This window comes from Anser brachyrhynchus (genome assembly GCF_964034855.1).
Source record: "Anser brachyrhynchus genome assembly, chromosome: 4".
NCBI lineage: Eukaryota > Metazoa > Chordata > Aves > Anseriformes > Anatidae > Anser > Anser brachyrhynchus.
In genome coordinates, this window is record NC_137698.1 from 57,269,057 (window position 1) to 57,291,540 (window position 22,484).

The following is a 22,484-nucleotide window of genomic DNA, read 5'->3' on the forward strand; positions in this document are numbered from 1 at the left end:
AGTTTAATCTCAGTAGTGAGTATCCTATCCAAACATTAATCACAGATACCAAAGATGAAAGAAGTAGTCATGATATTGAAATTTTAGTCCAAAGAAAATCTGTAACTTACTCATTTATTAGTAATGCTGTAGAAAGGAAAGCTTAAATTACTTAAGGAAATGTGTGAGGTTGATAGAAATGGGTAATATCCTTTTGGGGCAGGGCAAAACAGGGCAAATTAAGATTCAAAAATTGAAAAAAAAAAAAGTTTCTCTTTCTCAAATTAAAGATATAATCTTCATTTTTTTATTATTATTATTTTGTACTTTTATAGTAAATTAATTATATTTTTTCCTGTCTTAATTCTTTGATTAACTTCCTTCAAAATTCATACCTACTTCCTATGACATATATAATATTATTTCAGGATAAAGGAAGAAGTACGAATTGTTTCTTTGTGTCACTATCACTTAGAATGTGTTTCAAGACCTTGATGATAAATCTTCCCCATCTTCCTCTATCTTTTGTCAGTTTCTTTACAGAAAAAAAAGGGGGGGGGGGGGGGAGGAGGGGGAAGGAAAAAGCAGGGGTGTTAAAAAAAGATAGGAAAAGGGCATTTCTTACCTTCTAGCACCTAGCATCCTCCAGATATAATTTTAGGAATTTCTATATATAGTTAAAGAACTATGACACTGAACAATCAGGACAACATCACTGTAATTTATTTTTAGTCTTTTATTTAAAGAGTGTCCCTGTGGCTTCTGGTTTGTGGTCTATTGTACTACATGGGTTTCTACTTATTAGTTATTTGCTTGCGTGATTCTACACATCTTGATTTCATAACCCAGATAGCCTTTGCTAATCTCATGTTCATGTTTTGCATTCGAAAAAAAAAAAAGAGAGAGAGAATAGGTGAAAAAAACAGAAGATCTGCAGTACTCAAAATATTACATTCTATGAAATAAAGTTGCACTTCATGTTTGACAGTAAATTATTAGTTACATTAAAAAATCCTGAGTTTAAGTCATCATTAGATATAAAATACATGAATCTAGGAAAAGAGAGCTGGTGTTTTACTTCAGGTGTTCCTCTGTTATTCCGTGAAGTTTCTTTAAAATTATTTTATATAAAGGGCATGAAAACATCCTGCCTCAAACAAAGGTGGAAGAACAAATGCTGCAAAGTAATTGTTCACTCAATACCATCAAAATGTGGCTAGCACTGAGAGGTGAATCTTATGAAAATACAGAGCAATTTTATTGTAGAACTTAAAAAGAGTGCCAGGCATACATAAACCATGATTCTTATGAAGTATTTAAATATTAAAAAGTCAGAATCCTTCATTTGACAGTGTCTGACCTTTAAGCTTATCTGTTCCTAAAATACATCTTACCTATCAACCAAAACTTTAATCACTTTCTCATTTCAGATATTGAAAGAAAGATTCCATTTAAATCAAGTAAAGGTCATCTTTCTTTGAAATATAGATTACTCACCTGCACTTTTTGAAGAAGTGAAGACTAGAGAACAAACTCAAGAGAAGCAGCTCTCTCTGCACACTGGCAAAGCTCTTAGTCAGCAGTGAAAGGATTAACCACAATTATGCATAACTCCCAGCGATTTTAAGGTCCAACCAAAAAGGAAATGGAATTCAGTTTCAAAATCTATGAACTTCATATAGTGAAGAAGAACTGAAATGAAATGTTATATTATTCAGTCTTTCTGAACTGTTTTTAAAATTATAGTTGGGTTAAAATGGCACCAGAAGCATCAAGAGATAAGAACAAATTGGTAATTAGTCTGAGACCACTTGAGGTTAAGATAAACTGTCACATCTGATTACAGGCTGATGTGATAAGCAGATGATCAGCTTGTTCTAACTCTTACATACACATTTGTTTTGCTGAAATATTGTTACTTTTTAACCCTTGTCCCCAAACATCAGCAAAATTCAAACATTTAAGATATATTCAGAATGGGATTTCTGTGGGTCTCTGAATGGTTGAATACTTCAGAGAGAAAAAAACATCTACTATCTAATATTCTAAAATAATAGTGGAAGTACAACCACTAGTATTTACAAACATCTGAGAATCTGATGGGTAGCAAAGAGTAATCCCCCACTCATACTTGATCTGCACAATATGATTAGAACATTAATCTAAGAGTAAACTGGACTGTTTAAAACAGTGTGCTGATGCACAAAACAGTGTGCTTATTAGTCCACAGTTAGGAACACTAATTGTTTTACACAACTCTTACAGATGTGTGGTGTTTTTTTGGTTTTGTTGTTGTTGTTGTTGCTTCATTGTTTTGTTTGTTTGTTTGTTTTACCCACTGAACTGCCCCTGTCCTCAGTCAGCACTGTGATGTCACTTCTATCTACATTATTCTTATTTACCAGTTGTTTCCAACTTTATAGAACACACAGCATGGAGTCACAGAACCCTTTGCTTCTATCAGTACAAAGAAATTATGTAAGATATAGCAATACAAGAGATGACAAGCTTGCAACATTTACTACTTAACTTCATTTAGAAGTAACTATACAATCTCATTTCAATATATTTAGAAATGTATTTAACAAGGAGTTACTCATTCCAAACGCATCACAAACTACAAGATCATTGAAAAGAAACATGAATTAGGCAGGGTTTTTTGAAAATGCATTATCTGTAGAACCAATTCCAGTCACCAGCATTTTTCTTAAATATGAATGCTATGAAGCGTTTGTGAAATATATCTAATAACATTTTGTAGTGTTAAAGTATAATATTTTTTTTTAGAAAAATACATGTTTTCTTACAGTTTACAGCTCTGATAACAGTTACTATTTTTTAGATAGAGCAGATTAGATTCTTATAATGCTGATGCACCAAAAAAAAAAAAAAAAAAAAACTTCATATACAGAGGCTTTAGTATATCATATATATATATATATATACACATATATACATCAGATTGTATCTCTACTGAATTCACACGGTCTTGTACCAGGAGGAGAAATGTGAACAAAGTGTTCTAGCTTTAAAGACTATCAGGGTAGCAAGGTTATAACCTCTATAAAAGATCATATACAAACTAAAAATAACAATAATATAACATACAAAAAAATAATGGTTAATAACTGGTTAATAACTGGAGCTTAGCAGAAAAAAGAGGGTTTATAATCTTTGGAAAAAAGGGCGGGCCACTGAGGAGGACTACAAGGATGTAGCGAGGCTGTGCAGGGAGAAAATTAGAAAGGCCAAAGCTCATCTGGAGCTCAATCTGGCTACTGCCGTTAAAGACAACAAAAAATCCTTTTACAAATACATCAACGCGAAACGGAGGACTAGGGAGAATCTCCATCCTCTACTGGATGCGAGGGGAAACCTAGTTACTAAGGATGAGGAAAAGGCTGAGGTGCTTAATGCCGCCTTTGCCTCAGTCTTTAGCGGCAATACCGGTTGTTCTCCGGACACCCAGTGCCCTGAGCTGGTGGAAGGGGATGGGGAGCAGGATGTGGCCTTCGCTATCCATGAGGAAATGGTTGGCGACCTGCTACGGAGCTTGGATGTGCGCAAGTCGATGGGGCCTGATGGGATCCACCCGAGGGTACTGCGAGAACTGGCGGAGGAGCTGGCCGAGCCGCTTTCCATCATTTATCGGCAGTCCTGGCTATCGGGGGAGGTCCCGGTTGACTGGCGGCCAGCCAATGTGACGCCCATCTATAAGAAGGGCCGGAGGGCAGACCCGGGGAACTATAGGCCTGTCAGTTTGACCTCAGTGCCGGGGAAGCTCATGGAGCAGATTATCTTGAGGGTCATCACGCGGCACTTGCAGGGCAAGCAGGCGATCAGGCCCAGTCAGCATGGGTTTATGAAAGGCAGGTCCTGCTTGACGAACCTGATCTCCTTCTATGACCAAGTGACGCGCTTGGTGGATGAGGGAAAGGCTGTGGACGTGGTCTACCTTGACCTAAGTAAGGCTTTTGACACCGTTCCCCACAACATTCTCCTCAAGAAACTGGCTGCTCGTGGCTTGGACTGGCGTACGCTTCGCTGGGTTAGAAACTGGCTGGATGGCCGGGCCCAGAGAGTTGTGGTGAATGGAGTCAAATCTGGTTGGAGGCCGGTCACTAGTGGAGTCCCCCAGGGCTCGGTACTGGGGCCGGTCCTCTTTAATATCTTTATCGATGATCTGGATGAGGGCGTCCAGTGCACCCTCAGTAAGTTTGCAGATGACACCAAGCTAAGTACGTGTGTCGATCTGCTCGAGGGCAGGAAGGCTCTGCAGGAGGATCTGGATAGGCTGGAGCGATGGGCTGAGGTCAACTGCATGAAGTTCAACAAGGCCAAGTGCCGGGTCCTGCACCTGGGCTGCAACAACCCCAAGCAGAGCTACAGGCTGGGAGATGAGTGGCTGGAAAGCTGCCTGGCCGAGAAGGACCTGGGAGTATTGGTGGATAGTCGGCTGAATATGAGCCAGCAGTGTGCTCAGGTGGCCAAGAAGGCCAACGGCATCCTGGCCTGTATAAGAAGCAGTGTGGCCAGCAGGTCGAGGGAAGTGATTGTGCCCCTGTACTCGGCTCTGGTGAGGCCGCACCTCGAGTACTGTGTTCAGTTTTGGGCCCCTCGCTACAGGAAGGACATGGACGTGCTCGAGCGAGTCCAGAGAAGGGCGACCAAGCTGGTGAGGGGTCTGGAGAACAAGTCTTACGAGGAGCGGCTGAGGGAGCTGGGCTTGTTCAGCCTGGAGAAGAGGAGGCTCAGGGGAGACCTCATCGCTCTCTACAGTTACCTGAAAGGAGGCTGTAGAGAGGTGGGGGTTGGTCTATTCTCCCACGTGCCTAGTGACAGGACGAGGGGGAATGGGCTAAAGTTGCGACAGGGGAGTTTTAGGTTGGATGTTAGGAAGTACTTCTTTACCGAAAGGGTTATTAAGCATTGGAACAGGCTGCCCAGGGAGGTGGTGGAGTCACCATCCCTGGAGGTCTTTAAAAGACGTTTAGATGTAGAGCTTAGGGATATGGTTTAGTGGAGTACTTAGTGTTAGGTCGGAGGTTGGACTCGATGATCTTGAGGTCTCTTCCAACCTAGAGAAATCTGTGAATCTGTGAATGGTTAAAAGAGAAAAATCTTAAATGTCATTTTGGAATTTTAAGCAGATTTTTCCTGTTCAGGGTGATGAAATCTGACTTTGTTGTCCTCATTTCTATTATTGTTACAGAAAGCATAAGTTACTTTTGAATTTTTGAGTTGGCATGGGTAATTCATTAACATTTATTAAATAAAATATGCCTGTGTGTTATTAAATTCTCCAAGTACCACAGGTCAACAAACAAACAAAGAAAAACTGCAGAAATCCCTTTAAAATGAATAAACCCATTAGTAATAAAATATTAATATAAGAATGGAAACTTTTAACAGCTATTTTGCATTGGCATTAAAGTTCCCCTAACCACAATCAACACGAAACACTATTATCTTGGTCTAACTTTTGTAGAGTAAATCAGTACCCATAAAAACCTCCACAGTTTTCTAAGTACCACTTAACTAGAAAAACCCTCAACAAAATCTGTATTTCCAGAGAAATTTATGTTTTCTATTTTGGCTACTAGTGAGTTTCTGCTACCACTGCCCTCCCATAATGAATGACTTTAAATTTATCCTCTATATGAGTTACTCAATCATTTTCTAAACATATTGCTGTTATTTTTGTAAGCTATCATTTGTCAGATCAAGCATCAGTTTAGACTCTATATCACGTCTGCACTGGAGAGGATCTAATCTTTCCACGTTTGAAATTCTAGATATACAACTGACATTTACTGTCAATACTTATATATTTGGGGGTTTAGTCTTGCATCTTACCAGGTACAACTTTTTTATTTGTATATATATATATACACGCATATATTTATACGTATATGTATTATATATATATATGTATATATAATATATACCTATCCCTGGTAAATCTGAACACTCTCTAAGGTTTCCCAGATTCATACAAAATTATTTGATCGCCATGTTATTACTGTAATTTGAGTGTATACGACAGAGCTCTTAGGGAATGGATGCTGTGCATATGTGCACCCAGAGTTTTGGAAGTAAGGACTGAATACTATATTCCATTATTTGAGTACCAATAGCTTGTCATTTAATTATGCACTAGTCATGAAAACAATTACATAACATTGGTATATGCAACCTTATTTTTTTCATATTATGTCTTCTGAATTTCAAATTGTACCAGCGAATCATTTTGTAGTATATTGTTTTAATAGCATATGTAAATATGGAAAAATGTAAATGTTGGATTCTTGCATTATTTTGATCTTGCAAATTGTCCCATTTTTCATCAGCCAACATGCATAAGAAATATGCCAATATTTAGTAAATAGAACCACTAAATTAAAGGAAAACAAATATTTATCACACCATGAGGCTCGTGAAGTTCACAGTATACATAATTCCTCTGTTAATACTAATACATTTTGGAATGCTAATAAATCTGGTGGAATGGGATTGTAGTCCATCACAGCAGGTGAACCAAAAAGTGTTTAGCAATTATGTTGGTGAAGTTTCTTTCTGTTGACTTCACTACTAATTTATCACATCACCAGTTTGTAATCCTTTCCTTTAAGTAATGTAATTATTTAAAAATAAGATTATTTTTTTTCCTTTCTCAGCAAAATGTGAAATATTCCCTACTGCTGAAGAGTTTCCTGCAATTATAAGACCAATTTTTAAAATTATTCTGATTTTTAAAGAAGAAACACGAGCTACACTAAGGGCAGACAGTTGATGTAATCTTTTGAGATTTCAGCAAAACTTTCAATGCTCTTTCTCACAGTATCCTTCTGGACAATATGTCAAGCATATATGCCATAGTTTATGACTTCAAATGTAAAGAATGATGAAGTAGTTGGCTTCATAAGCTCTTTACAAGGTAGGGGTTCTCATGGTACATAAAGTCAGCACAATGTTTTATTTAGGCATCTCAAACAGATTGGTGAAAGATAAGAAACCTATTCCCATGACAAAATGGGAACTGTTAGTAATACTCTTAAGAACTGGGAAATCTGAATTCTGATTGCAGTGATGTTAACTTTCTAACACTAACCTTCTGTAACATGGGTCAACACTTTCAAACCTTATAAAACCTTAGTTGCTGGAATACTTCATGAACTGTTTAAACTCACAAAAATAAAATTATGACCTACGGAAGTCAAAACTATAATTATCCAATTAGCCCATTTTGTGTATATATATATATATTTAAAATATAGATATAAAATAGATATATTATGTAATATCATATGTATTTGATTGAATATAAGTCCCTTGAGAGTAAGACTCACTGAATACATTGATAACCTTCTCATGTGTGGATTGTTTATGTATATACATGCAAACCTTTTTTTGTATATATGTAATCCAAGATGATCAATTGTATACATATATATATAAATTATTTAATATGTATACATTATATATGTTACATATATAAATTATTCAATATGTATATATTATATATGTATAAATAAGCTATATTTTATAGAGATAATTGGCTCTTGGATCATTTGCATCGTTTCTTTTTCAATAAAATAGGAAAAGCAGCAGATCAGCACATCTCCATGATGTATGCTTAGTAACATTCTTAATATTTACGTAAAAGATCAAGGAGAAAATTTTATAGTTTTTAATGTTTTCCTTACAAAGTGTCTTCGATACAGCATCAGCAAACACTTATAGTGACAAGAAATTTTAGTGTATTTTAGTCATATAACTTGTGATTCAAACAAAATTCAGGCTTATTTATATTAGCTTCTGGTCAGATCATACTGTATTTTCCTAAAAGTCATTTGGTTCTTTGAATTAGGCAAGACAAAATTGTTTTACTTGTTGAATCACATGTATCATCATTTTCAGGACCAGGAGACTGATCGAGTGCTTATGTATCAGGACTAGCAGGCAGACCAATATTGCTGTTATAGCTATATCTGCTACAGAGGTCTTGTTCAGGAAAAAGAGGTAGCTGTGACCTGCTTCAAACAACAGGAAGGAGCCTCATGTTCACAGCCTGTAGTCCTTGTGTGGAGTGTTAACCACTTTAATATCTTCTGGAAGGACAATATAGTAGGGTATAAGCCAACTAGGAAACTTATGAAGTATGCTGACAACAACTTCCTGAAACAGGTGATTGAGGAGCCAACAAGGAAAGCAGTTCTTCTGGACCTGACACTAACAAAATATGAAGAACTGTAAATGGATGGGAAAGCTGGGAGAAGCTTTGGCTGCAATGACCATGGAATTCAGGATACTGAAAAGAGCATGTCAAAAAGCAGGACCACAGTATCAGGAGAGTAGAATGTAACAAATTCAGAGATGTACTTGAAAGATTCCCATGGAGAACTTTCCATGAATTTCATTAAGGGCAAGTGCCAAGTCCTGCACCTGAGGTGGAACCAGTCCAGGCACCGGTACATGCTGGGGGTCACCCAGCTAGAAAACGACTTTGCAGAGATGGATCTGGGGCTCATGGTGGATACCCACTTGAACACAGGTCAACAATGTGCCCTTGACTCCAAGAAGGCTAACAGTATTCTTGGCTGCATTAGGCAAAATATAGCCAGAAGGTTAAAAGAGGTGATCCTTCCCCTCTACTCAGTGTTGGTGAGAGTAGTGGCCTGATTTCTATTATGGCAGGTGAAGAACACAGAACGCAGCCACCTCCTCCAGCTGCTCTGGCCCAGGACTGCTGCTGTCCAGCCACTGGGGCTCAAAGCAGTGCTGGGTCTCCGTCCAGGCCACAGGACGTGGCTACCACTTTTGCAGGTCCAGCCAGTAGCACATTTGCAGGTTCAGCCAGTAGCAAAACTGAGCACATATCCCACAGACACACAAACATAGACAAGACAATGACACAACACCCGCTGCCATACCAAGAGTTACTTCCAGAAGCACTTACAGACAGAACTCATGAATAAACTTAGGCACAGACAGCTGAGACTGCTTCCGCCACTCCAGCTGGTAGAGGCAAAGTTCACTGGTGCAGGCACACCAGGCACACACACAGCACTCTCCAGATTCACAAGCACATGTGCATCCATGGATCCTTGAAGTATCAGCACAACCCCTCTGTCTGCCCAGCAACCCTGCCCAGGTCCTGGCCCTGCCTTGCAGCACGTGCACACACATGCACAGCAAAGAGAGTTCAAATATGCAGACAGTTAAGAAAAGATTTAATGAGAAAATATAAAAAGATAAAACAGACTGCAGTGTCCAGCTGCAGATGAGTTTACTGACCAGCCCTCATTTTATGCACAAATAGCCCTTTTATACCTTTTTCTGCCTATCACAGAATCACAGAATCACAGAATGTTAGGGATTGGAAGGGACCTTGAAAGATCACCTAGTCCAATCCCCCTGCTGGAGCAGGAACACCTAGATCACGTCACACAATGTTCCCAGAGAAGGAGACTCCACAACCCCCCTGGGCAGCCTTTTCCAGTGCTCTGTCATCCCCTCTCTCATTCTGAAGGAATGTTTGTAAATGCAAATCTAGAGGATCTTACTGTCCTGCCTTTTTTTTTTTTTTTTTAATATACATCTTGTGAACTGGCAGTATATTTTTATGGTAAGTGGCCTTGAGCCAAGAGAAAAAATGAGATTTATGAAGCTATATGACTTTTGCAAGCAGTATGTAACAGAGCTTTTGAAGAAACGAATTATTCCAATGCCAATAAAGAGAATGGGGGAAAACAAACAAACAAACAAACAAACAAAACAAAAACAAAAACAAAAACAAAAAACTTGGTACTAAATACAGTACACTAACATTGTTTTTATATCATACAATATATGAAGAATACAAAAAGTGATAAAAATTATTTTCTTCAGGCAGCAGGTATTTCAGCTATATTCTTTCTTGTTTGTATAAAATAGTCAATATTTTGCTGTAATATTTATGATCATAATGTAATTTCATAATAGTTGGCCAGGTCACACAAGATTCTCTATATTATCAAACAATAGTGTGAATTTAGCTTTTTAAAAGTGCAAAACCATAAATGGACATCAATGTCAGAGCTTTATTGAAATGAACGTGGAACGACGGCAATTTACACAAACCAAACTCTCCTAAAGGGTAGAGGTTCTTTATTTGGCAAAATCATTAAAAACAGTCAGGTGTGAAGTGAATGAAAAGTTCTATTGAATATAAGAATGTATAGTACATTCCTGAATGTGTGCCTGAGAAAAATACAAGCACTTACAAAATAAGAAAGAGCAGAGAGTTGCAACAGCACTATTACTGATGGAAATGTTCACTAAATAGGTGTATTCTCCAACAAATAATTCTACCAGATTTGTTTATATTTCTCCTCCAGATAACTCTCATCTAAAAATCAAATATTTATAAACTGACCCTTGAAGTATTATTTCTATAGAAAAAAAATAAAGTATAGATAATCACATATAGAAAGACTAAAATCACAAGTAGAGTGATTAGTATGTGCTGGGTTTATTGATTTGCTTTTGAGAAGTTCCTGATTTATAAATAAATAAATAATTGATTTATATGTTTTATATTTTTAACAATACTAAAATTATACATCACAGAGCTCGTAGGAAAAGAGCTCCACCAGATCCTCATTTCTTCACTCTGTCTCTTACAGACTCATGCAGCTAAATCTGTAGTTCAGCTCATTTCTCTCTGTCTAGAACATCCATCAACCGTTTCCCCATCTTTTGCTCTGAGAAACAATGTATATAATGTAGTATATAGTATGTGGTATTTATGCCTTATATTGAGGTGGATGGCTGTCCTTACAAATTCTAGAGATGGTAATATGGCCCCCACTTTGCTTATGGAACAGACACAAATGATATATATTGTATTGCTGGCATGAGAGGCATCTACTCCTGCAGCCAATTGTAGATGACTACAAATTGAAATTGAAGGGCAGACCAGACAGAAGAGCTGAGGGCAGGGCTGCCATCCAGAGGGACATAGGCAGGCTGAAGAGCTAGGGAGGCTGATGGAATGAGCCACTAGTGACTTTCTGAAATTCAGCCAGGACAAATACTGAGTCTTTTATCTCAGAAGTCCCCTGTGCAACACAGGACTGTATGGGAAGTAGCTGTGCTGAGGAGGAGCAGGGGGTGCTGGCAGATGGCAATCTGGGCATGGACCAGCAGTGTGCCCTGGCAGCAAGGAAGGCCAAGAGCAACCAGGGCTGCACTAACTGGAACATGGGCAGTACATCAAAGGAAGTGATCATTCCTCTCTCCTCAGAGCACTTGTGAGACTCTTGCATCCAATTTTGGGCATGCTGTTAGAGAAAAATGCTGATGAACAGGATTGATTTCAGCAGAGGGCCACAAAGATAGTCAGAGACTGGGGCACTTGCCCTGTGAGGAGTTCCTGATGGAGCTGGGTTTGTTTAGCCTGGAGAAGAGACAATTTTGGACAGCAGCTCCCTAGCACCTATACAGACCTTATCAAGATGACAGAGAGGCTCTTTGTACTAGTGTATGGTTAAGAGGGTGAGAAATAGGCATCACAAATTTAACAAGAGGTTGACACTGGGTATAAAGAAAAACTTTTTCTCCGCGAGGATAGTCAGGCACCAGAATAGGTTTCCAAAAAGTTTGTTCACACTCCATCTTTGAAGATTTTTGAGACCTAGCAAGATCAAACCCTGAGCAGTCTGATTTGACTTCACAGATGACTGTGTTTTGAGCATACTGAGCTCCCTGCCAAACTGAATGAGCCTATGATTTTTCTATAATTTTGTCTCAGAATGCATTGAGGACACAGAGCCTCCTGATGTTATTTTAGCAGGAAAAGGAAGTAGGATTGAAAATGATTTTGTGCTTCCTCTCTGTGAGATGAATTGTAATATTGCAGAATAAACTTTAGAATTTCACCATGTTTCTGAGATCCTAGATTGTATGAGACACATTTCTTTCTGACTGGCTGAACTAAATTAGAGATTAATCTGAACTGCAGAACTTGGATGAACTCCAGTGCATTGAAAAGTAATGGCAAAATCCCCACTGAATTCAAGTGGAATCATTTTTTACTTTCTACATATAAAATATTAGAATTCAGATAGACACCAACTGAGAAACTAGATATGAAAACAATTCCAATCTGTATTTCCCCACAGCCTATATACACATAATAAAGTTAGAGTTCACTACAAATGGCCTTATAAAAGAGTAAAAACACTGCCTTCTTAATGGAGGAATAGCTTTAGAACAACAATTATTTGAATACAGGATTCTTTGTGTAAATATCACTTCCTTCATCTATGTCTTCCCATAAGATTTCAGAATTGCTCTCTGTTCCATTTTTATACAAATACTACAATTAACATGCAGAGAAAATCTATTTTAAGTACCGTTCTTGAAATCAAGTGATTTGAGAAAATCCGTGTGAGATTTTGGATCTTACATTTCTTGAAGGTAACTTGAAACTGTGGGTTTGTAAATCCCTAAATCTCCCAATATTGCAAATGTATTTATTTATTTATATTATTAATTATATATACTATATATTTAAACAGTTGGAAATATATTTAAATAGCTATACATTTAAATAGCTACTATTTATTTTAAATAACTGGAGACTGAAGCAAATGCTGAAATTATATTCTTTCCATTTATCTTACATGTGTAGCATGCAAAAGCTTTTATGTTTTAAAACATATTTTCCACAGATGCCCAATATCACTGTAAGTAATTAATCTGTCAGGTAGCAAAGTCCATGAAAGACAGACAGGTGAAACTTCAAGACTGAAGTACCTTTAATGATTACTGACTATATTCATATGACATTTTCAATACTGTTCTCATTTTTATAAAAAGGAAAAGTGTATTGAATGGTTAGGAGCTGCCAAAACCCAGGTAGCCCAGTAGATGTGAGCCTTGTGCAGCTGCATGTTTCCTGGTCCAGACAGCAGTGAGTCAGAGCAAAACAGGCATACAAGCACACATGCAATCAATCTACATATACTTATACTCACAGACAACCACAGAAATCAACTCCAATAGGGGGAAAAAAAAAAAAGGCATTCAATGCAAACACAAACAGCTTCAATAGCTCCTGGCTGAACAGGATGAAAATATGTTGGGAAATGTGCATGCAATATATGTAGTGTGGATTCCTACAGTAGTGAGGCTTAGACTCCCACCTCTGTTCCTGCAAAACTCATGAACTCATGCTGGAGGAGTTTTTGAAGAACTGCAGTCTGTGGGAAGCCCATGTAGCATCAGGCCGAAAAAGCAGTGGTGAAGGAAGTGAAATCCAGCTGGCAACCAGTGGTGTTCCCCAGGGGTCAGTGTTGGGGGCCCATCCTCTTTAATACCTTTATTGATGATTTGGATGTGGGAATTGAGTGCAGACAACACCTAGTTGGGGGGAAGTGTCAATCTGCCAGAGGGTGGGAAGGCCCTGCAGAGGGACGTGGACAGGATGGGTCAATGGGCAGAGGCCAATGGGATGAGGTTCAACATAGCTAAGTGCTGGGTCCTGCACTTTGGCCACAACAACCCCATGCACTGCTACAGGCTTGGGGCAGAGTGGGTGGAAATATGTTCAGAGGAAAAGGATCTGGGGGTGATAATCGATGCTCACCTGAACATGAGCTGGCAGTGTGCGCAGGTGGCCAAGAAGGCCAACGGCATCCTGGCTTGTATCAGGAATAGTGTAGCCAGCAGGACCAGCGAGGTGAGCGTCCCCTTGTATTCTGCTCTTGTGAGGCCGCACCTTGAGTGCTCAGGAGGAAGAAATAATTGATTTTTTTTTTTTTTTTATTGCCATTAGAAATTTTGGGTCCCAACTCTGAAACTTCAGAGCAGCTATAAAGTGGATGAATACAAAAACAAGTTGCAGAGGAAATTTCCCCCCATACTGATTTTAACTAGCAGCTAATTTTCTTTGCCACTTTAGGGTATCTGTATCAATCTCAATATTTTTTTTTTTGAATTACTTTTGCTTTTTTTCTTTCTTCTAGTCAAAGAACTATAATCAAATCTTTTTTTTTTTTTTTTTTTTTTTTTTTTATGGGTCTTTGCAATCTGCACATCAGAGGAGGTTTTGAACCTGCAGACTCATATATGAGTTCATGTTTTGGTGGTAGTCTTCCATTTTTTAGCTAACTCAAAAGGAAAAAAAATGTAAAATTATTGTTCTTTCAATTAAACTTGACGAAAAGCATTAACTATGGCTAGTACTTTTCTGTGAGATTTCTTCAACTTTCAGCCCAGCAATAAAATAATTCATTGGCAGTAGGAAACTATATCAGCATAATTAGTAGTGTCACTTGAAAATATCGAGCTAGTCTCAGAAATGAACACAGCTGTTTTTATATGAGTAAAACAAAATAAAATAAATTATTATAATTATTTATTATAAGTATATATTTATATAATATAATATAATATAATATAATATAATATAATATAATATAATATAATATAATATAATATAATATAATATAATATAATATAATATAATATAATATAATATAATATAATAAATATTATATTTATTATGTTTAATTATAAACAGTTTGACCAAAAGATCCTTTTTCCTTTAGAGCTCCAACAAAATAATAGGATACTGAGCAAAATGGTAAGATACGTTTGAAAGGCTACATAAAGAATTATTTTCTGTTAAATCATTCTATTTTTTTCCCATCCTTTTGTATTACTTACTTACAATACCAGGCAAATTTCACTGCTCCTTACAAAAAGGTGTTTTCTTGTTTACTAGCTACTCAGTTCATTTTTTTCTACTATCTCTTATTGTATTTACTAGCTTTTTGCAGCAAGATACTACATATTTTGTTCTTTGGCAGATCTACCAAGAATTTTTGTAGCAGAGGAATAAAAACAAAAAAATATGACCCTACTTTCTAGAAAAGGCAGTAAGTTATTAAATAACATCTGTTGAAGATGGAACAGCTTAAAAGGTACATTGCAACAGAGTTTTCCTACAGCAGCATGTACTTCAGGATCTCTTTCATATAATACTACACAGTACAGATTTTCATTTATTTATTTATATATTTATTTATCATGTATTTATTTATTTATTTATTTATTTTTACCATCAATCAGAATGCCACATGCAGCAGTTCAAATGCAGTGGACTTCAGCAGTTCAGGAAACTTCAGGTTGATATTAAGTGGTTGAATCTAGTCGAAAACTAGCTCTCTACACTACTGACCTCAGTCATTGAACTATGCAAAACTGAATTATTTCAGCTGTCCAGTGGGAATGTTTGTGAGTACTTTTCTATCCCAAAGGAACGAATGTAAAATGTAATTGTCTCCAAAAGCATATTGCAAAATAACTCAGCAAACAGTCTTAGAACATAAATGTGATATATATTTAAAAGGTGGTTATTGTTATTGTTTCCTGGTGCTAACAGAAGACCTAAAAAACATACTAGATTTTCTTGGTTAAAGTTCTGGTACTCCTGTAATGACAAATGTACTACAGGACTAATATGTCTTAAAAACTGAAATCTGAGATAAAACGTATCACTAGCAGCTATTATTCACAGTCTTCATAAAACAGAAACAAAACTAAGCAAACAAACAAACCAAACCAAAACAACAACAACAAAACAGAAAAAATGGCATATACTAGTTTATTCCTTTGCTTGGGAAGGCTCTTCACCAATAACTATTATTTCATGTTCTGAATGATTGTGGTCTATGAGAATGAAAAATAACGTCAGTTTTGTCAGTACAGCTGTTATTTTGTTACTTCCATTTGCATAACTGCTAAATTTGTAAGGAAAGAAATAAACTTAACATGGAAAGAACTAATTGCTTCGAACAGCAAATTGTTTCTAAATAAAGATAATTTCAGAAACTGAAGCATTCCTTAACCAGCGCCATGTAATGCATTCTTACAAAAGGTAAGGTATACAGTGAAGACAGATATATTTGGGGGGGAGACGAAGGGGGAATACAAAAAAAATAAATAATAACAATTTTAAAAAGCTTTGAATTATACTACAAGAAATAACCTGGTACATTGGGATCTTGGATTGCAGATTATATACTGCCATATCAAAGCATGGTGTCTATTATATCCATATACTGTAATAAAAGAATAATTACCAGTATTAATAGAATACAAAAATATAGAAGAATGTAACTACTGAAAATGCTTAAAGGTTACTGATCACTTTGATGTAGTTTTTATATACCTCAGTACAGGTGGCTTGGGAGTACCTGCACGTCAGAAGAAATGAGGATACTTTTTGATTAAAAACGTGATTTACTTTAAATTACCAATCATTATTAATACTTTTGAAGATATAGTATCAGTTCATTTGGGAAAATGTATATATATATATTTTTTATGCGCTAAACATAACATACACAGAGCTGTATTGTTTTAATTCCTCATTCTTTTACAAATTCTTATACAGCTAATCTTTAATTCTTTCCTGCATCTTGTTCAAAATTAGGGCTCTTTTTTTCTCTTTTTAAGCAGTCTGTTATGTCTATTTATTTCCCAGTGTCTCTGATTTATTCAAAATAAAATTTCTACGTATTAATGTTTTGTTTGTTAGTGGTTTCCTTTTGTTTGTTTATTTTTGTTTGTTTGGGGGTGGTGGTGGTAGTAGATGGGGGATGTGGATTACACAAATAGAACAAATAGTCAGGTCTTCCAGTGTCTGGGTGCTTTCAGACTCTTTTATCATACTCATGTTTCACTTGAACACTGGCTGTCCCATTTATCCTAGAAAGGTACCTCAGAAGAATTTAAGAAAGATTTAAAACCATTATAGTTTTAAGCCACTGATTAGAGGGATAATGTGGACCCCATATTTTAGTATTATTATTATATATTTCAGTGCTATATACATTCAGTAATTGATTATAAATATGAAATATTGAGAAAAAAAAAAAGCAACAGCAAAAAAGAGAAAATAGAGCTCAAATAAAAGCTACTTACCTTAAATTCAATGAACCAAACTAGCTTAAAGCAGATAAGTCGCCATTATGCAATTTCTGGGAAAAAAAAAAAAAAAGCGCAAGTGGAGAAACTGTTATAGCATCATTAAGTGTGGGAGTGTGGCCATGGCCATGTAGGTCGACAAGCCCCATGGCTGGTGATAACATCCAACTCTTAACGATGAGGCCATCAGGAATGTAAAGAGTTCAGAGGGAACAAAGAAGGGTGATTCAGGAGACACCTTGCTGTCTCTGGACTGCTTGTTCCCTGGCTGTTAAGGCATGGAAGTTGCTGGGTGTTTGCTGTTGCCGGGCAAAGTTGTTTGACCAATGAATAGTTTGTGGAAAAGTACTGCTGTAGAGTGAATGGTATAAGAAGGGAGCCTGTCCTCAATAAGAGAGAGTGGAAGTTATGTCATCAATGAAGTGGTAGCAGTTACTGATCCTAAAAGAACCCTGGTATCCATGTGGTCGTTATGCCACAATTAAGAAGTACGTTTATTTATATTGCACATTCAGAACTCCTATGAAAAGCTGTTACTGAGAGGGTGACAGAGCACTGGAACAGATTGCCCAGAGGTTGTGGAGTGTCTTCTCTGGAGATATTCAAAACCCGCCTGGATGCCATCCTGCGCAACATACTCTAGGTGATCCTGCTTGGCAGGGGGTTGGACTAGCTGATCTTCAGAGGTCCCTTCCAACCCCTCAACCATTCTGTGATTGTTTTAATATGTCTTCTCCATTTTTTTACATCTCCTGTAGGTTGTTCTGCTATCTTGAATCTTTTCATCATGTGGAGTTGTAATTCATATTCATTAATAAACTGTTGCAAGCCATGACTGGAGTTGTATATTATATTCCTATAGCAGGATCCACCCAAACCAAAGGAGGATGAGACTTGCAAGACACCAGGCAAGTTGTTATGTGGAGGCTTAGCTGCAGGGTGGGGACAACCCACAATAACAATTTGGTAATAAAATTAGCAATTACTTTAGATACAGGAACTGAGTATTTTATAAGTTGATTTGTCTAGCATAGAGAGACCTGGACATGAGAAAGTACAGTGACAAATGGGTGCTTTAATGAATGCATTTGCTGCAAAAGTCCCATTTGAATATTGCTGATCATTAGACTTTGCAAGAATTGAATGAGCATGGTTTCCTCCTCTGAGCAGCTCTACAGCAATGATGATGCCAAATCAATAAAAGAGTTCTTCTATGGTCCCCGCTATAGTTTTGGGTCAAGGCAGGAGAGCAAGTTACTCCAGGCAAAGTTTTAATAGATCAGATTCCATAGTTGTCTTCCATCCTCCAGAAAATAGGATGATTTTTTCACATTATTGCATTCTTCTTAAAGCTTTTTAGGTTTTCTCTTAGAAAATAGCAGTAAAGTACAATTTTTACAGGAAAAAAAAAAATCTAGTAATAGTCTGAAAATGGCTGGACTGCACTATATAAAGGAGGAGTAACATTGTAAATGGTCATACTGAAAAAATTTGTGAGCCAGGTGAAACAAAAAAAGACTTCCTTCCTGTCACGGTTTTGCTGGGACAGTTAATTTTCTTCATAGAGGCTCACACAATACTGTGTTTTTGATTTTTAATGAAAATAGTGGTGATAAGAAATTTGTGGTTTTAGCTGTTGCAGAGCAGTGCTTACACAGAGCCAAGGACTTTTCTGCTTCTCATGCTGCCCTGCCAGTGAGGAGCCTGGGGTTCCACCAGGAGCTGTGAGGGGACACAGCCAGAACAGCTGACCCCAAATGGACCAAAGTGATATCTCATGCCCTATGGCGCCATGCTCACTAATAACAGCTGGGACAAAGGCCGAGGAAGGAGGGGGATGTTTGGAGTGATGTTTGTCTTCACAAGAAACCATTATGTGTTATGAGCCCTGCTTTGCTGGGAGTGGCTGAACACTTGCCTGCCAATGGGAAGTAGCAAACTAATTCCTTGTTTTGCTTTGCTTGTGCATAAGTCTATTGCTTTACCTAGCAAACTGTCTTTATCTCAACTAGTGAATCCTCACTTTTACCTTTCTGATTCTCTTACCCATCCCACCTGGGGAGAGTGAGCATGTGGCTGTGTGACACTTAGCTGCCTCCCAGAGCTAAACCACAGCATGCTTGTTTAAAGAGCCCATTTTTAATGAAAGGAAAAGGTCATTTTTTAGTAATATTGATTTAGAAGAATAATTGAAACAATGAATGAATGCCTGGAGTTTTCATGCTTCACCAGATACAGGTTACAGTTATAAAAGTTACCTTTAGTGGAAATGAGCCAAAGTAATTCTGAAATAATTGTATATTTAAGGAAAAAAAATAATTAAAGGCCTTTCATAAACTTTTGTCAACTGTATTGATTACCTATTGAAAACACTATAGTGTTTTGTAATGTTTTTGCAATGGGGGAAGTTGTTTGTTTTTTCCCATTTTTTATTCATGAAAGCGATTCACTGGGAGTCAAGATTTCAGTTAGATCCAGCAGCAGTTAGATCTCACTCATTACTGCTGCTTACACTTCAAAATTCAAAGTTAAATAAAATGTATTTTCGGTGTGTTCGGTAGTGCACTTATGCAAATATAAATTCAGTTTACAAATCAGTGGAAAACGAAACCCAGTAAATAAGTTAATAACAATGAAAAGTTTTGTAATTAATGTTTTATAATGAAATTTCTATAGATTACTCATTTGTGAAAATGTACATATAGGAAAAACATCACTAGATTATGGAAGAATACCCACACACTTATTACCTACATAGCATCAAGGTTCTCGTTTGGCCTCCACTGAGCTGACTATAATGAATACACTACAAAAAGAGCTAACAAGGATTTTAACTAGATTCATGAACAGAATACAATTCATAAAGGAAGGAAATGCATTTGTAAACTTCTATTCTGATGCTTACATATACTTGGGTTTAGATCATACTTTAAAGAAGCCATTTTTCTGTAGTCATGTAATTTCCACAACACAATAATCTAGATTTTGATTATAGAATTGAAACTATCTCAAAATATTATCTTGCTGCTTTACAGGGAATTTAAAGTATCAAAAGATAATTGTGGGAAAAAAAAAAAACAAACAAACAAACAAAAAACACTTTTTGAATATGAAGTTACAGTGTTTAACTGAATATTGCTATGTTGTTAAGTTTATTATCCAGAAAAATCTCACTTTTCAGCAAGTTCCTTGGATAAAATTCTGTCTGGGATAAATTCTGTCTCAGTGCATCAGAATTGTCAAAAGCCTTCATATTTGAGTGCTATATTTCTTTTTGAGAGGATAGTAAGATCAAGTTGTAAATGTTTCACGGGAATCAGAAGAAACAGTGCAAATTTCATCTAGAAACTAAGGCTTTGTATTAGAATAAATGCTTTTAAATTTCCATGAATATTAAAGTATGTTTGAATTAGATATCATTGATATAGCCTAAATATGATGTGTAAACATTTATATTTTTGTTTACAAAAAGACAAATGTATAGTACCTTTTAGACATGAAATGTTTCTCTACTCCTTTAGGAAATTAGCAGAAGTTTTTAAGTTATAGTAAAGGAGATTATAAATGTTATCCTCTGTCTCTATCAGCTCATAATGCTTACAATAAGCATAGTTGTTTGTTTTTTTTTTTTTTTTCTGCAAGATATTATTATAAAGTCCTGATATGAAATCTTAGAATTTATGAAGGATTTTTATCCAATGTCAGGAAAAATCACCATATTTTAAAACCCAATAAAAATAACTATGTAGCCTCTCATTTATAGATATTATATTGATTTTCAGATTTGGTACAAGACATTACTAACAAACACTATATTTGATGGTTGCCCAGATGCTGACATTTAGTTAAGCTGTAGTTTCCATTGTTTTTCAGTGGTTCAGATTTTGCCTCACACAGTGGTAGTATAGGTAAGTGAACTATCTAAATGTTTGCAGTATTTAGGCTCTGTACCACAAAAACATAGTTCTAGAATAGTTTATTTGATATATATTTTTAATGAAAGTCTCCCTCATCAAAAATAGGAAGGACCAATACTCAGCAAAATTTCACTTCCTTAGTGAAATTATTCAACATATTGTCCAAGATATAGAAGATTTTACAGAACCACAGTAGCAGAACATTTTTTAATGGCAATCATAACACACTAAAATGAAAAGACACTAAAAATAGATTATAACAAAATTTTTATTTAAAGAATTAGAAGCTATAACAAATTTTATAAGGATTATATTAAGTGCAATAAAGGACTATATAAAGGCAACTAATACATATTGTTTGGAAGTCTCAGTGTTCAAGAAAGTGTAGCATATGGGCTTCATTTTCCTTTTATCTGGAAAGCTATTTAGATTTAAATATCCTTTTGTAGATTTTTCCTATTTTCAGTCATCAGGTTCCTAATTTGTTATCAATCAGTATTCTTAAGACAGTAACAGTTCACGAGAGCTAACACTCTGCAGCCAATTTCATTTCATTCCCTTCTTGCATTATATGATATATGTATGTCATATGAAAATGTGATAGCTATAAACTAGTCTGTAGTCTTAATTCTTCAGTGTTTTGTACAATACTTTGTAGCAGTTCGTAAAATGTTAACATGACAACCCATAAGTGAGATGCAACATATTACTACAGTAATGATTAATACAATCACTCAAACAATAAAAAAGAAAACATCATCCAGATATTGTTTTGTACTGCACTACTGTAATGTCTGTTATTATACAGAGGTATAGTAAATGATGCCATTATCAAGACTGATTATACTCCTTGATAATAATCAATAATAGTAAGGAGCTAGAAGAAAATGTCAGTGAAATAAAGAAAAAGTGATCTTAAAGTTCTGTATTTCTAAAAATATAAATATCTTGCTGCAATGAGTGGAGCATGATATTCTGAATCTTATTTGCAGTGAGGATACTCCTTAGGCCTATGGGCTCAGGGAAGATTCTATTTTAGATGTTATTATAACTTCCTATTTGCAAAGCTGAGGTTAAGAAATTCTTAAGCTCATGAATTGCTGCTTTTCCTTGTTGCAGGTAATAGTTTCATATATTCAAAACGTAAACGTTTTGGGGAATTTTATAAGTTGTATATAGAACAAAAAATCCTTCAAATTATTATTATTATATATATATTGTTTTTGTACTTATTGCTAACTATAGAAAATCATAGAAACTTAGAATTGTTTGAGTTGAAAGGAACTTTAAAGATCATTTAGTTCCAAATCCCATGCCATAGGCAGGGATACCTTCCACTAAAATATACTGACTCAACACAGATACTATAGAAACTCCAGAACTTCTACAAGATGTTTTGTTTGACTTGCTTTTTCACTTCCATATCCTTTTTCATCCTCTTCCTATAGAAGATATCACTAAGAAGTTTAATTTTGAAAGATCAAATGAAATATTAAGTACCATCATTTCAGAATTAATTTTATTGAAAGTGTCTTTGGAATTATTCAGAACTATAAGACCAACAAAACTATAATTATCTACAAGGTGAATACAGAATTTTGATAGTTA

The 22,484-nt window shown here is 36.1% G+C and overlaps 1 protein-coding gene across 7 annotated transcripts in view; it reads right to left on the reverse strand.

The window, feature by feature from the left end:
* Positions 1-20,407, reverse strand: part of LOC308193832 (uncharacterized protein) — an 83,252-nt gene extending 62,845 nt beyond the window's left edge. For 5 of the 7 annotated variants that reach the window (XR_013949970.1, XR_013949971.1, XR_013949972.1 and 2 more), the window contains exon 1: positions 13,613-14,288. Coding sequence is in view for 2 of the 7 variants with exons in the window: in XM_080588910.1 (XP_080445036.1) it covers positions 13,613-13,662 (50 nt within the window). In the remaining 5 variants the exon portion in view is untranslated. Of the gene's footprint in view, positions 1-13,612; positions 14,289-16,956 lie in introns of those variants that run through there. The other 2 variants (XM_080588911.1, XR_013949969.1) reach the window with 2 other exon arrangements.
* Between the last annotated feature and the right edge of the window lie 2,077 nt (positions 20,408-22,484).